Source organism: Carassius carassius, chromosome 9, assembly GCF_963082965.1.
Source record: "Carassius carassius chromosome 9, fCarCar2.1, whole genome shotgun sequence".
In the NCBI taxonomy this organism is placed as follows: domain Eukaryota; kingdom Metazoa; phylum Chordata; class Actinopteri; order Cypriniformes; family Cyprinidae; genus Carassius; species Carassius carassius.
Genome location: NC_081763.1, coordinates 16,971,428 through 16,987,366, shown reverse-complemented (window position 1 = coordinate 16,987,366; position 15,939 = coordinate 16,971,428). Strand labels below are relative to the sequence as shown.

At 37.5% G+C, this 15,939-nt stretch overlaps 1 protein-coding gene across 2 annotated transcripts in view; it reads right to left on the bottom strand.

Annotated features, from left to right (window-relative positions):
- Window positions 1-15,939, bottom strand: part of LOC132149096 (voltage-dependent T-type calcium channel subunit alpha-1I-like) — a 119,381-nt gene that overhangs the window by 95,149 nt on the left and 8,293 nt on the right. For both annotated transcript variants that reach the window (XM_059558039.1, XM_059558038.1), the window contains exon 3: window positions 3,298-3,395. In XM_059558039.1, coding sequence (XP_059414022.1) covers window positions 3,298-3,395 — 98 coding nt within the window. The remainder of the gene's footprint in view (window positions 1-3,297; window positions 3,396-15,939) is intronic.

Sequence of the window (15,939 nt, the reverse complement as noted above, 5' to 3'; positions counted from 1 at the left end):
ACAAGAGGGTGTGGTAAAAAGGAAACAAGGAGGAGGGGCTAAAGGAGCACATGGCCGAGAAAACAATTAACAAGGCCATGTGCTGACACTAGGCACAAGAAACAAAACATAAAACAAAGTGACAGTGCAAAACCCTGACAACCTACCCACAGTGCCAAAACCACTTCCAAGTGATTTGCTGACCATGATATTACTGTGCTTGATTGGCGAGCAAACTCACCTGACCTGAACCTCACAGAGAATCTATGGGGTATTGTGAAGAAGAATATAAGTAACATCTGAAAAACAATACAGAAGAGCTGAAGGCCCCATCAAAGCCACCTGAAGTGCCACAGACAGTAATTTCAAAAGGAACCCCAACCAAGTATCGAGTGCATAATTAAACCTACTTTGGAGATCTTGAACATTTCTGTTTTGTAAATCTTTTTTTGATTGATCTTTGAGAAAATATTCAAATTTTTTGAGATACTGAATCTGCAAGTCGTAACTATCAGAACTCAAACACAAAGCAAAAAACGCAGTTTGTGTGCAATGAATCTAGAATATAAAAAAGTTTGCTTTTTTAAATTAAATTACAAAAAAATAAAGAACTTTTCCATGATATTCTTTTTTTTTTTTTTACATGTACATGTAATTAAGGGAAATTGTACATATTTTTCCCATAAATATGCTTGTAATCAACTGCTTAAATATATAATTGGACTTGTAATCACTTATCTATCATGCAAATATGCTAATTAGAATATTACATGGCCAAAACATGTATCAGGTACCAATATTTCTGGTCTAGGAGGAATACAAAGGCATAATGGTCATTTTAAGGACCTGGCGGCTGCCATTTTGAAAACGGGGCCTTTCTTGGAGTCAAACTTTTAGTATGTTTTTAAGTACATTTGATACTACTGTAAACCACTGAGAAATGTTTTTTTAGAATTTTTTTTGGGGTCAAGACATATTTGCATCTGACTATTGATATTTTAGCGCGGATGTATACCTGGCTGAATTGCACTGTAGGGGGTGAGAATGAGTCTTCGCACCTGTGTGTATGCCTACTTTGAAATTACCATATCAAACGTGACGTGCTAACATGGATGCAGCTGAAGCCGCCGGGTTTGCTTCAGGGATTCTTTTTTTTAAAAGAAGCTTCCCAATGGAAACCTCAACAAGACTCACGCCTGTTTCACACATAATCCATCTGCAGTGTGTATGCAGTCTGTGTGCGTTACGTATGTGGTGCAGCACGGACTCGATGTGCTTTCACACAGGACGCGTTTGAAGTCCGCTACTTGGTACGTAAACGGTCGCTAATATATATATATATATATATATATATATATATATATATATATATATATATACAGACCAAAAGTTTGGACACACCTTCTCTTTCAAAGAGTTTTCTTTATTTTCATGACTATGAAAATTGTAGATTCACACTGAAGGCATCAAAACTATGAATTAACACATGTGGAATTATATATGGAATTATATACGTAACAAAAAAGAGGTAGTCAGCTGAAATGGTCTTCCAACAGTCTTGAAGGAGTTCCCCGAGAGATGCTTAGCACTTGTTGGCCCTTTTGCCTTCTGTCTGCGGTCCAGCTCACCCCTAAACCATCTAGATTGGGTTTAGGTCCGGTGACTGTGGAGGCCAGGTCATCTGGCGCAGCACCCCATCACTCTCCTTCTTGGTCAAATAGCCCTTGATGCCTTCAGTGTGACTCTACAATTTTCATAGTCATGAAAATAAAGAAAACTCTTTGAATGAGAAGATGTGTCCAAACTTTTGGTCTGTACTATATATATATATATATATAAATGTCATGTGGACAGGTGAAGTGACTGGTGCTGTGAATATCTGGACCTCTGGAATGAAAGCAGAATTGTGTCTTGGGACATTTACAGAGAAATTAAAGGAATGTCAAGAGAATGATTTAAAATATCTGACACAAAGGTCAAATGAGAACTTATCTTCAAAGTGGGATGTTATTTTATTCTAGATCTCACAGCATAATTTTCCATGTCTTTATCAAGATGGAAACCTCTCTTTCCTTCTCTCTCTCTCTGTCTCTTTATCATCTTTATCAGTTTTACACAATTCTCCAAATGTGACAATTCTGCCATAATTTACCTATTAATTTTATTACAATTTCAACAGATTTTTTTTTATTATTATTACTTTTTTTGTTATGGACAGTCCTTTAGTGAGGTCATTTATCAATGTAACCACATGTTTTGATCAACAAATTTAATGATTACTTGATAAATATTTTGAGGGTGCTTGAGACTGAACTCTCAAAGAACAATTTCTTGGCAATTAAATATTTTCATATTATTTTGACAATATTTTCAGAAATACAAAAAGGCACATTGCTGTTCAAATGTTTGGGCTCAGTATTTATTTATTTATTTTAAAAGGCCACATTTATTTGATAAAAAATACAGTAAAGCAGTAATATCATGACATACTTAATTTCAAATAAATGTTCTTTTGTTAATATGATCAGTGTTGAAAACATGTGCTGCTAAATATTTCTGTCAGTTTTTGTTCAGTTTTTGTGAACTATCCCTTTAATAAAATCTTGCATAAAACCTTGCTACAATTTGACATGCTACATACATGTTAATTTGATACTGTTTGCCTAAATGCATGAGGGAGAGAGTGTAACAGTGTGTATGCATTGGGTTTTTGTTTCCAAAATTAGTTTTTTTCCCCATATGCAAATGACATAAAGACCTACATTCTAGAAACATTTCCTGAAACCTTCTGCTTGAAATCTCTTGATCAAGACTTCAAGCTGCAAAATCAAATGCAAGCTAATTCACTTAGCATTCATATTTCATGCGCTACACCATTGCCACGGGCACTGAAAAATTGATTAATCCTGGGCTTCTTATAGAAGCTTGAAGAAAGGCCACAATGTTTGGGAGGGGTATGAACGTGAGACAGAGGAATATGAATTATGGCGTTTGTTCAAGGACAACTGTTTTTCTACCCAATTACAGGAGGGATTAATCTGGATTTGCTAATGGTGGTGGCAGAAAAGTAATGGCTCTGAAATCCTCTTTGATTCATTCCAGCTTTGCTGTTCTGAAAGAACTGCACACCAAATACAAAGCTACACATGTACTCTACCATGGGTTTGATAGGGCAGGGCTTGGAGCCGACACACGAGGGTGCTTTTGAGGCTTAGCATTAACACAACCAGAAAAATCCTCTCACAATGAATCAGCTTAACACCTGAGGTTTGATCACAGCTTTTTTGGGGGGAAATGTGTGTGTGTGTGTTTACTCACTGGGTACTCTGTTGATGGCTTTGAGAGGTCTGAGTACACGCACTGTTCTGATGGCGGAGAAGTTGATGTTCTGGAGATCAAGGGAGTATTCAACTATCCTGAGAAGAAGAAACAAACAGACAATTAGTGTCACAGTCACTGGGTATAGACAAACTCTGAGTGCTGTTCCTGTACTTGAGACCTGCTCATTAAAGCAGTGTAAAGACGGAGACCAGAAGATGGTAGAGTTCGAGTCAAGACTGAGTTCACATATTCTTGAGTCCATTAGACCATACCCATTATATGTAATCTTGGACTCGGACTCTGAACTCGACTCAAACGTGACCCTCTTCTGAACTTGGTCTTGACTCTGCCTTAAATGAGCAGATCTCGACAACAACACTGATTTCTGCCACTTATTTCATTACTTACAATGGAACAAAATCTTATCTAAAAAATAGTTTTCTCACATTTTTAGATTGCATTTTACATTTTTGGACATACATTTTTTGGTGAAACAAGTACTTTTATTCAACAAGGATGCATTAAATTAATCAAAAGTGACAGTAACATTTGTAACATTTAGAACAGGGGTCTCCAGGTGTCCTACAGAGCTCAGCTCCAACCCTAATCAAACACACCTGATCCAGCTGATCATGGTTTTGCTAGGCATATTAGATAAACTTCCATGCAGGTGTTTTGAGGTAAGTTGGAGCTAAACTCTGCAGGACACCGACCCTCCAGGATCGAGTTTGGAGACCCCTGATTTATAATGTTATTTGTATTTTGCATTCATTTTTTGATAATTAAAAAAATGCTGTTCTTTATAACTTTCTATTCAAATAATCTCTAAAAAATGTATCATGGTTTCCACAACAAAATATAAAGTACCACAACAGTTTTTTAACATTAATAATAATAAGAAATGTTTCTTAAGAAACAAATCAGCATATTAGAATGATTTCTGAAGGATCATGTGACTGATAAAATAAGATTGGAGTAATGATGCTGAAAATTAATAATGAATAAATTGCATTTTAAAATATATTCAAACAAAAAACAGTTACAACAGAGAACTGCAACATTGGTGAGCATAAGAGACTTATCTCAAAAACAATATATATATATATATATATATATATATATATATATATTGTATGTCATGTCAACTCATTCAATATCTTTTTTTTTATTTTGTCCTGTGACTTATTATTAATCTAAAAGATTAATTTGGTCTTGCTTCTATCCTCAGCGCCAGGTAACATCCATTGTAGGTGAACAGAAGTATAAAACAGACCATCCCTACACACCACAAACACAAACCTTCATTTTTCACCCTGACACACACACACACACACACAGGAAGAGAAAAGGACATTCTAATGCAACCCAGCTCAAAGCACAATGCTGTTCACCTTGATCTGACCATGTGTACTATGTCAGGAACTGAAGCGGTGGGGGTTCATCTCGCTCATCTGTGTGAGAGCAGCACTGTTTGGGATACTATCCGACTGCTCTGGCCTGTGGGACTGTGTGTTTGAAAACAGAGGCCAGAGGGTTTCTTTTCCCGGACAGAACCAGACATTATCTGCTGTTGATCTCCCCTTTAATCTGCACGGTTCATCACAGCGGTCAAATCTAGATGCTTTTGTACTACCACAAGCAGATACACACACCTACACACACAGTCACTTTATTCTTGCCACCTGAGCGAGGGCCATCTTAAAACAGACACACCTCCTGTGATGTCAACAGTCTCGTCAGCCATCCTTTGACCTCCGTCTCCATGAGATGTTTTTCAATGGGAGACATCTGCGATGAGAGCTGAGTCACAGAACGAGACGAATGAGTCACAACGGCCACTGAGAATACAATGACAGCGTCTCATAGCAGCAACACAGGGTGTCACACATTCAACATGTCTACATAACCACATAGCGATAAGTACTCCACAGCTCTCCAGAGCCACTCCACTGCCAAAACCCTTCCCACATACTGTACATGCAATTAAACCATTTAGTAGCATTTACTTTAACGAGAATGATCAGTAGGCCCATATGGATTCTGCAACACTGTTTCTGTGCTGATTTAAATAGGTGGTCATGTGATTGGACAGTTTAAACTAAGATGCCTTTCTTTGTTTGGATGAGGAAATACTGCTAATACCATTAATTACAAAATTACTGATAAAAATGTTTGTTAAAGAGGTTTTTTTATTACAATGACATAAATACTGCTGAAAAAAACTAAACAAAAATTACACCGCATGACATTAACAATTAACCTGTTTTTAAAGAGTAAAAAAATAATATCAATATGAATATAATTGTTTCAAACAGTCCAATTATGTCAGGAACTCATTGAGAACATTGAGAGTATTGTCTACATGAACAACAAATTACTAGCATAAAGTTTCACAGGATTAGCCTACATTATTAGGAGCTCGGGTTCATACAACAAGGTTTTTTTTTTTTTTTTTTTTTTTTGAAAGACTGAATATTGGGTTTAATTATTGAACATGAAATGACAAAATATTGACTATATTTAAAGGACCAAAACAAAAACAACTGTAAAAATTAACACTGAAGTGAAATTAAGACTTTTTTTGTATCCAATGTGCAACCCACCGGCGAGTAGAAACAAAGAGCTAATTAAAATATTCAGTGGAGACTAAACATCTGGTTGCAAGCAGTGCATTTCGACAGGCAGGTGCGGACATGCTTTGCCTTGATTAGATAAGTAACCAATCATTATGACTGTACCGATGAGACTGGATGTTAATAAAAGTTTTATAAAGGGCTTATGGGATATCCGTCACCCCCAGTGGTGTGGGTTTATCTAACTAAACTTTAGGCTTTAGGGAAAATAAAGTAAATAAAGTAATTCTGAGCTGGAAACGGGCCAGAAAGCAAGAGTGAGAGTGAAAGAGGACGAGAGCATGGACTGTGTTCCTTCGTAGTACTACCACACAAGAATGACCGACTGCAGTGTTTTTGTAGAGCTTGACAATCCCATTATGTCAATTACTGTCTGAATGACAGTGGTGTCAGCACTCGAAAAGTAGTGGGACGCTTCCACACAAGCACCGCAGCAGCTGTGTGTGTGGCTCAAGCATGTGTGTGGCTCAGGCAGTGAGAGACAAACTCGCTAACAATAAAAAAATTCCAGGGCATGATGTTTCATAATACATGCAAATCCTCATAAAAACAGGCAGAAGTTTTCTCTTAACAAATGTAACATGAACTCCATGTCATAGCCATGCACTACAAAACAAGGTTCCGATGACAAGCAATGGTTTTTGACTACAGTAAACTAAAAATGCTGCGTGATGCAAGAAAATCACAGCCAATCAGCATCATTTGAATTTATTGGTATTCCCAATACAGTGCAGCTGTAGAAAAAATACCTTGTATTTTCATGACTTCCATGATGCTTCAGCAGATGGGATCCTTTAAAAAAAAATTATTGTGGAACTAGAGGAATTTGTCATCTAATGTCCTGTGCTGATTGTGGAAGAAATTCTGTGCAATTGATTGAAATGTGGAAGTATAAAAATGCTTACTGGTAACTGATTGCATTACTAAAATAATCCAATATTTAACATACAAATATGCATGTGGAGGGGGATGTTAAGAACATTGTACCAATGTCCAACATTGTTGGAATGATGCATGATTTCAGTATGAAAACTTTTCAATTTCACATTCAGTGATGTGGTAATGCTGTGTGACATGATTGGCCTTGACTTGAAATGTTATTCTGTTTTTATCCTCTGCATGCAAAGAGTGTGGTACACTTTAGTTATTCTTAGCTTACACTTTTTATATGCAATGATCTATAGTACAGCTACTAGCATCTGCAAGCCTGGCAAAACCTAAGTTTAAGTGCCTTGCTCTGGGCTACCCTGCAGATTGCCCCATGAACTTGAGATTTTTGGGTCATCAGTCCTTAATTACTATACTACCCATCACTATTCTCCTTTAAAACATGCTAACAAGAAAAAACCCTCACAATAAAAATCTTAAGTGTGAACTCTTCAAAACTGAAAGCAACTGCTTTACTGCCCAGCCAGTCCATGACTAAACAGACAGAACTAACATGAAGACCTTCTAAGACACCATAACCTAAGTCACTTCCAATCATCTACTGAAAAACACATTTGAGTGGGCTTTAGAGATAAAAAAGTTAATATTTAAAGATGGCAATGGTCCTTTCTCCATAAAACTGAATTCTAATTGGATATTTCTGCATATATAAACTCCTTTACTGCTTTTAACAATTGCATCCAATGCTGTTTTCTCTTTCTACAAACCACTGGACAACATACAAAGGAATGTGGGATATCATAGGCAGCAAAGAATAGATCTATGCCACCTTTATCTCAGTAGATGTGGATGTTATCCCAACATTGCATTCGGAGAGGCCTTGATGCTTTCCTACCTCCATGTACCGCCTGAAAAGCATTTCTGGACAGAGCCTGTGTCTATGTTAAGATACACATAGCTCACACTGATTTTTCTCCCACTTTTTCTCTCTCCCTAGATTTCTTTTCCTTCCTGCATGTCCATCATGAATTATTTAAAAGCTTTAGACCAGCATATAGCTTCAGGAAAACTCCTGGGTTTTACTCGTCACGACTCTTTCTCCCTCTTCCTTTTACTCAACCTCTTTCATTCTCTTTTGTCCCTCTAGTATCTCCCTTTCTCTCTAAACACACACCAATTCTCTCTTCATTACTGTCCAAAGTTTATGTTAATGTCTTACAGTATGATACCAATTAAATCAGTGCTTCTCAATTGATGGAATTTACTGTTTATTAAACATTGTTATTTATTAATGTTTTGAATTAGTGTTTAATGTGATGTTGTAAAAGTTTTTTTTGTCCTATTTAGAGTTAGTTTTACTAACTTACTCAATTATTTTACTCAGTTATTTAAGTTAGTACATTGTATTTCAATTGCAAAAAAGACAGTTAAAAGTTTTAGTTTTAGTCAACAATAACAATGATGAAGACCAAAAATGTTTGGAAAAAAAATGCTAAAAGTCATATGGCCAATCAAACTGCAATATTGTGGTGCAAATTAAGCTGTTGCTTGGTAAAAAAAAATCATTTAGTCCATTAATTCAGTCAGATTTAGAACACCTGGAATATAATATACAACTCTTATGGAGAACTTGTATGATGTATTTAAAACATTTAGGCCTCACTGGCATTAGGTATGTGAAAAAGTATAATCAGGATTGAAGTTAAACAGAAAAAAAAGTAATTAGAAGTCACATGGTTGCTTCTCAGAGAACACATGTTGATAAAAATGTATACTTTGAATGCACAGTAAGTTGCTTTGGATAAAACATCTACCAAATGCATAAAATATAATGCTACGCTAAATACAGTACCACCATTCAAAAATTTGTTTCACTGGCATCATTTGTAGCAATGTTGCCATAACAGCGATGTCCCTGACTGCATCAACTCATTCTGATCATCTAATTCAATTTCAATCTTGTAGAATAATATATTTTTTTCTACTTTCATTTTGAATTTCCTCGACATGTTTACTTATTCACACCCGGGCCTGCCGAAGGAGGCAGAGCCTGCAGCACTCCATCCATCACTTAATAAACACCTGTTAATCACATATAGAAGCTGGCCTTCTCATTAGCATGTATACATTAGTCCCCAGAGAGGGGATTGGACAGCTAAGTCAAGAACACTACATGTTGAGTTATTTCGTTTCAGAGTAAAGCCAATGAGACGGGTGTATAATCGGACAACATTATAGCACTTTAAGTAGAGTTATTCACAGTGTTCCTGATTACGAACAAAATAAATGACTCCATTCAGATGAATAAATGCAAGCTTTGGGTGAACAAGCACACACGTCCTCTGAGGCACAATTACACACTTATAGTCAAGGCAAATATTCTGGCAGAAGTCAGACTGACCAGGTTGGATGATCCAAAAATATCAGCAGAGCTTTTTTCCTTTTTAATCTTTTTTTTATTTTTTTTTATTTTTTTTTAGAATCGGTGGAAATGTCAGACTGGCGATTGAAATGTCATATAAAGTGAGAATACCTAAGAGAGTGTACTCTGCAAACACAATGACATTAACACGATTTACACAAACATGCTTTAAAAGCAAAAGAGTCTGACCCTCAAAGGCATCATGATGCCTACATGATGTCTTTAACCAGAGGGACACAAGAAGACATGCACAACTGAACTAGCCACATTTAGACCAATTCACCATCATAGACACACATGCAATTTCACACAAATACATAAACCACAGAGAGAGATGAGCTTATCAATTTCATTTAAACCTGCAGAAGGTCTTTCTACATCAAACATTCTTACAGAAGCAGCCCCTCCTGTACAGATAGACTTATAACTTAAGTCCAGTCTTTTGTATAGTTTGCATTACATGAAACCCATAGCACTGTACAAAACCAATAAATGCTAATTGAAAATTAGAGATGACACAGACAAACAGAACCACAGATAGATAGAACTATACAGTATATAAGGACAGATACAATTATAAATATAATGACAGAATGATTTATAAATAGAGATTACGACAGATAGAATGATAAAAAGAAATAAAGAAATACATACATAAAGGAATGGACAGATGAATGAATAGACGGGTGCATAGATAAATAGACAGGTAGATGGAGATAGAATAGTTTATACTTTTGTAATGAATCTAGTCATTACTATATCTCCAGGCACCCAGGTGAGTCTAGTATAACTTCAACAGTATAATTGAATTACAAATCAACCAAGCTGTGCCAAGCAGCAAGGGAACATGCCAGTGTGATAGAGGGAGGGAAATAGAAAATAAAGACAAAAAGAAAAGAGAAAAAGAAAGAAAAAAAATCACAGCATATGTGAGGTATTGTGGGGAGAGACATAAATAAACAGAGGCAAATCCTGAATAGAGGCTCAGATGGAGGACGAGAGAGAGAGGGAGATATCTCGGCTGTTTCAGCACATCAATCAGAGTGTGTGTCTGTGAGAGTAATTAGCTGCCTGCCGATGGGCGGCCTCTCTCTAATTGTTCACTGCTTTGCTGCAGTCTCTTTCTCCTGCTCTTCCTTCATCTCCCTCACTTTCATGTACCATCAGTCTTCTAGACTGTTCATGTGTGGGGTGTATATGTGTGCTGTTGTGTGCATCTTTTGAAACGAGACTGCAAAAATTATGACTCTTCTGGGGGTGAGGAGACGGAAGAGGTTAACTCACAGGTTCACTCTTATTCAACTCGTCAATCCTTAGATCTTCATCTTCCAAAGTTTCATACGTGCAGAGGTCAATTTACTTTATCTTTTAATTTATCAGATTTAGGGGTACCAAATTATGGAACAGTTTTTCCCACTTAGCTATAAACTCCTCCTCATTAAAATGTTATAAAATATATTTAAAAGCCCATTTAACTGCTGTTCTAAATTTTAATATAGATATTATTCCATTTTTATGTTATGATCATATTTTTTGTAAAAACTTTTCATCATTGTAATCGTCATTCAAATTTGTTGATGTTATGTGTATGTATACATGTATGTGCATGTGTGTTTTGTGTGTGTGTTATGGATATATGTATCTCACTAGTTTGTTGTTATTTTTATGTAGTAAAATGTTTTTATTTTCTATGTTTTTTGTTTTGATTTTATTGTAATTATGTCTATAGGTGGAGGCGTTAAATAAGCCCAGTTGGGGTTTTTTGCCTCTTCCTGCACATCATTAAATTGATAATATTTGTCTTATTTTTTTTTTGTTCATATATTTTATGTTTTGTTATTATTATTTTTGTCATTTTGTATTTTAAGGTGCAAATATAAATAAATAAAAGATAAATAAATAAAGAGGAAAAGACACACACAGAGAGATGGTGACTAAAAAAGGCAGTGAGGCAATCTAAGCTTGTGAGAAACACTGAGGCTGTGTGTGTGTGTGTGTGTGTGTGTGTGTGTGTGTGTGTGTGTGTGTGTGTGTGTGTGTGTGTGTGTGTTGGGGAGGCATGCAATTTAGGTGTGCATTTAGAGATAGCCTCACTGACTTCACCCACAATAGAAGGATTAGTCAAGAGTCAGCTAGAAAATATTACACATAGACACAGACATCCCACCTCAAAGAAAACACACACAGGAGAGGACTTGATGTAACAGGGCTTCTAATCCAGTGTTTACCAACCAGGTGTGCGTGTACCCCAGGGGGTACTTAGAAACATTTGGATTTTACTTTGTTAAACATTTCTTCGTTGCCTGGAAGTTACAGGTTCTCATTAAAATGTGCTCTAATGGCGATGTAGTAGCTCGTAGGTGATATTTCATACTTGTTTAGCTCCGGAGGTTTTTAAATTCCACCATTCAAAGAGTGCAAATGACTTTACATTTGTTAAACATCCCATCTGGATTTCATTTTCAAATGAATTTTCTGTTAGGACTTGCTCTGAGAATATTTCTGTATGATTGCCCCCAGAAGTGTCACAACTGTGAAAGACAAACAAGCGCAGGTGTCTTATTAAAGAGTGATGAAGTAGTTTAGTTAGTTGTCTTTTCACATTGTCTTGATTGTTGTAAGTTAAGTAAATGATTGGTCGACAATTTTTATACTATAAAGACTGATAATTCTACATGATATGTAGTACAATATAAATTTAAATCAATACAATTCAAAAAAAAATATTCTGCATAACACAAAAATAAAAAGGTTTTTTTTCCTGAAAAAGTTGGAATATTACTGTAACAGCATATTCTATTGTGGGAATACTCAATATGCTCAAGCTTTCCATTTATTTAAATCAATTTATAATTCAGTAATTTGATGCAGTCATTAAGTCTCAATCTCTCAGTGATGAATTACAAAGTAAGATATTTGTTTGAAAGAAACAATAACTTTTATTCAGCAAGGATACATTAAATTGCTCAAGAGTGGCATTAAGGGAATGTCGTGGCCTAGTGGTTAGAGAATATGACTCCTAACCCTAGGGTTGTGGGTCCAAGTCTTGGGCTGGCAATACCATGACTGAGGTGCCCTTGAGCAAGGCAATGAACCCCCAACTGCTCCCCGGGCACTGAATGGCTGCCCACTGCTCCGGGTGTGTGTTCACAATGTGTGTGTACACTTTGGATGGGTTAAATGCAGAGCACGAATTCTGAGTATGGGTCACCATACTTGGCTGAATGTCACGTCACATCACATTACATCACATTAATGTACGGAGCCCCGCACATGACATGCAAGAAAAAATAGTAAGCTAAATCGTGTGCACGATTTACTAATTCATTCCCTCAATTTACTAAAACATGCACACGATTACTATTGTGTTCCCTTGATTTACTATTTTGTTCACTCGATTTATAAATTGTGTGCACAATTTACTAATTCATTCCCCCGATTTGGTAAATCGTGCGCACGATTTCGAAAATCAAGTGAACGCAATAGTAATTGTGTTCACATTTTAGTACATTGAGGGAATGAGTTAGTAAATCATGCACACAATTTATTTATTTTTTCTTGCATGTCATGTGCGGGGCTCCGTACTAATGACTTTTACACTGTTACAAAATATTTCAAATGGATCCAGTTTTGATGGAAAAAAAGGCCTATACTGTAGTAGTTATTCTGACACTGACAAACCATAATGTTGGTTTAATAATTTTATGGTTTTATAAGTTTAACATCTTTACATGCAGAGCTGGGTAGATTACTTGAAAATTGTAATCCGTAACAGATTCCAAATTAAATGACAAAAAAAAAGAAGAAGAAGAAGAAGTTTGTAAGGTAATTTATTACATTACAAATTTCAGGCAACCCTCCACACTGTGAGTTAATTACTCGCATATGTGACTAAATTTTACTCTGGGCAACTAAATTATGTCTATCGTTAGCCATTGGCTAATAAATTCTTAGATTTTACTCACCAGTTTGTGTGCTAGAGGCTATTAATGGAGTTTTGCTCTCCATCAGGCGATCTGTACTTTTTAATTTATTTCAATGGACGCACACCGCACCTGTATTTGCCGAACTGACTCGCCGTCACTTTCCTGATAGAGGTGTTTCTCACACATGCAAAGAGAGCGAGCGCTACATGTAAACTCTTTTCTTTGTTGTATTTTCCTGTCAAAATGGAGTTAATTTAGAATTATTCAGCTTTTTAGAACAAACAGAAGATTTGCCGGTTTCTCCGGTAGTGGGCGGATCTAATGTGCAAATGCCAATTTTAATTGGCTGGTGCTCATCTATTACCGTCCCTGTTTTGATTCAAGCAAATCAGTTAGACCGAACTCAGACAATGTGATTACCAGTAGGTGGGGCTAAAGAGGCAGTGATGTAGAAGCAGGTGTTGATCTTCTCCTGCTGAGGTTAGAGCTGAAGATCTTTGCCCGAACCCAACGGGACCCGACGGGTTCGGTCGGGTTCGGGCTTAATTTATATAATTTTACACAGGCTCGGGCCGGGCTCGGGCTCGGGCTTTTGCTCCGGATTGCGGGGGTAAATGAGCAGTCATGTGATGTGTTTCGATTAGTGCCAGAACGATGCGAAAATGGATGCTGAGGAGGTGAAACGGGGGCATGCATCTGGCGATTATGTTTTGGTTGCACCAGCAACCAAAGCCAAGTCTGAGGTGTGGAAAAGTTTTTACCATGTGCATAATGCGAATAATGAGCCAGTGGGTTATGTGAAATGCAAAAAATGCGACATTCTGTTAAAGTACGACAGTAAAACAACAGGGAATTCATCGCTGACAAGGCATGTTGATCGGAGCTGCTACTGCCCAGAATCAACCTACAATCAAATCGTTTGTTACAGCACCAAAACTCATTCCTGCAAAGGTGAAACAAACGATGACGGAGAAGTGTGTCAGCTTTTGCTGTAAAGACATTAGGCCTTTTAATATCGTAAATGGTGAGGGGTTTGAAGAGCTGGCGCATGAACTAATTAATGTCGGTGCTGTGTATGGGAATGTTCCCGTAAACTCTGTCATTCCCTGCCAGGTGACAATTGCAAAGAGGTGCACTGACATGGCAGAAGAAAAGAGGAAAGCTTTAGTTCAGAAACCTAAGACTTTGTTGAAGGATGGCACAGTCGCAATGACCACAGACATGTGGACAGAGGATTATCGGAAAATTTGTTATTTGACAATCACATGCCATTTCATGAGTGAGGATATGGAACTGGTGAATAAAACCCTGACAACTACAATGTTCCCTTTGGAAGAGGCAAAGACAGGAGAAAATATCAGGCGGGAGATATTGAAACTACTGGTGACAAAGTTTGGCCTTGATGCTTCCTCTCTCAGCAAAATTGTATGGGTGACTGATGAGGGGGCAAACATTAAATTAGCTCTGCGGCCATACCAGAGATTGGACTGCATTGACCATGTCATTAATACGGTACTGCGCCATGGACTCGACATCGCTGAGTTATCCAAAGCCGACATAGGAGATAACATTTCTGCTGCTAAATCATTAGTGAGGTACGTTAAACGGTCGGGGTTGGCTGCGCAGCGGTCAACAACATTGCTGCAAATGGGAGACACTCGGTTCAGTATGGTGTACCTCACACAAACTTCTATACAAGGAATTTATCATGAGCTCCATGAAAAGCTGGAGGCACGAGGGGAGAGCGCGTGCATTGAAAAAATATCTCCGGACACCCTGAGCTTTTTGATAGACTTTCTGAAGCCGTTCTATGAAGCACAGCAGGAGCTTGAGGGAGACAAGTATCCAACACTTAATCTTGTGTGTCTCTGGTATGAGAAACTGAAACGCCACTGTCAGCCCAATGCCCTAGACTCCCCTCAGCAAGCTGTCATGCGTAAACGGCACGAAGACTGGCTCGCGCGTAAAGTGATAATACAGGACCTCCACAAGATCGCAACATTCCTTTGGCATAAATTTAACCAGCTGAGAATGTTGTCACACTCAGACAGGACTGCCGTACATGCTCATGCCCGCACTCTTCTCCAATCCATGGCTGCAGGTGCACTAGATGTGGATATACGAGACCCAGAGCTCTCAGCAGTCGAACCCAGTCCTCCTCCGTCAAAAAGAACGAATTTTGCGGAGTGGGAAAATGTACAGCAAGCTGACCGGGAAGATGATGAGGTCACTCGCTATATAGAAACGGCTGTCATGGAAAATGAAATGGATGTTCTTGGCTGGTGGAAGATCAACAAAAAATCCTACCCAAAACTTGCTAAATTAGCCAGATCAGTTCTTTGCCTCCCGGCCAGTAGCAGCAGCAGTAAAAGGGTGTTCAGTGCTGCTGGACGCATCATCAGTGAGCACAGGACCGCGCTGAAACCATCTACAGTGGATTCAATAATTTTCCTCCACAAAAACATGTAGGCCTAATCTTGGTGAGTAAAGGTTTTTCAAATTATAACTAAATATTAATTGAGTCTTAAATGCATAATTTAGGCAGAGTATATAGGCTAATGTTGGCATTATTCTTTTATTATTTCAGATACTATTCAACGTGGCGTTGAGGCCGAATTGTGGAGAGAAGTGCGAAGCAAATCCCGCGGAGCCTTTATTTTAATTTCGTTATAGGCAATATTAATTTAGAATTTATCTTAATTTAATTTGTTAGGAAAGACTAATTTTATTGGTGCGTTGGCCTATTTATAGGCTAAGTGTTTTACTACTT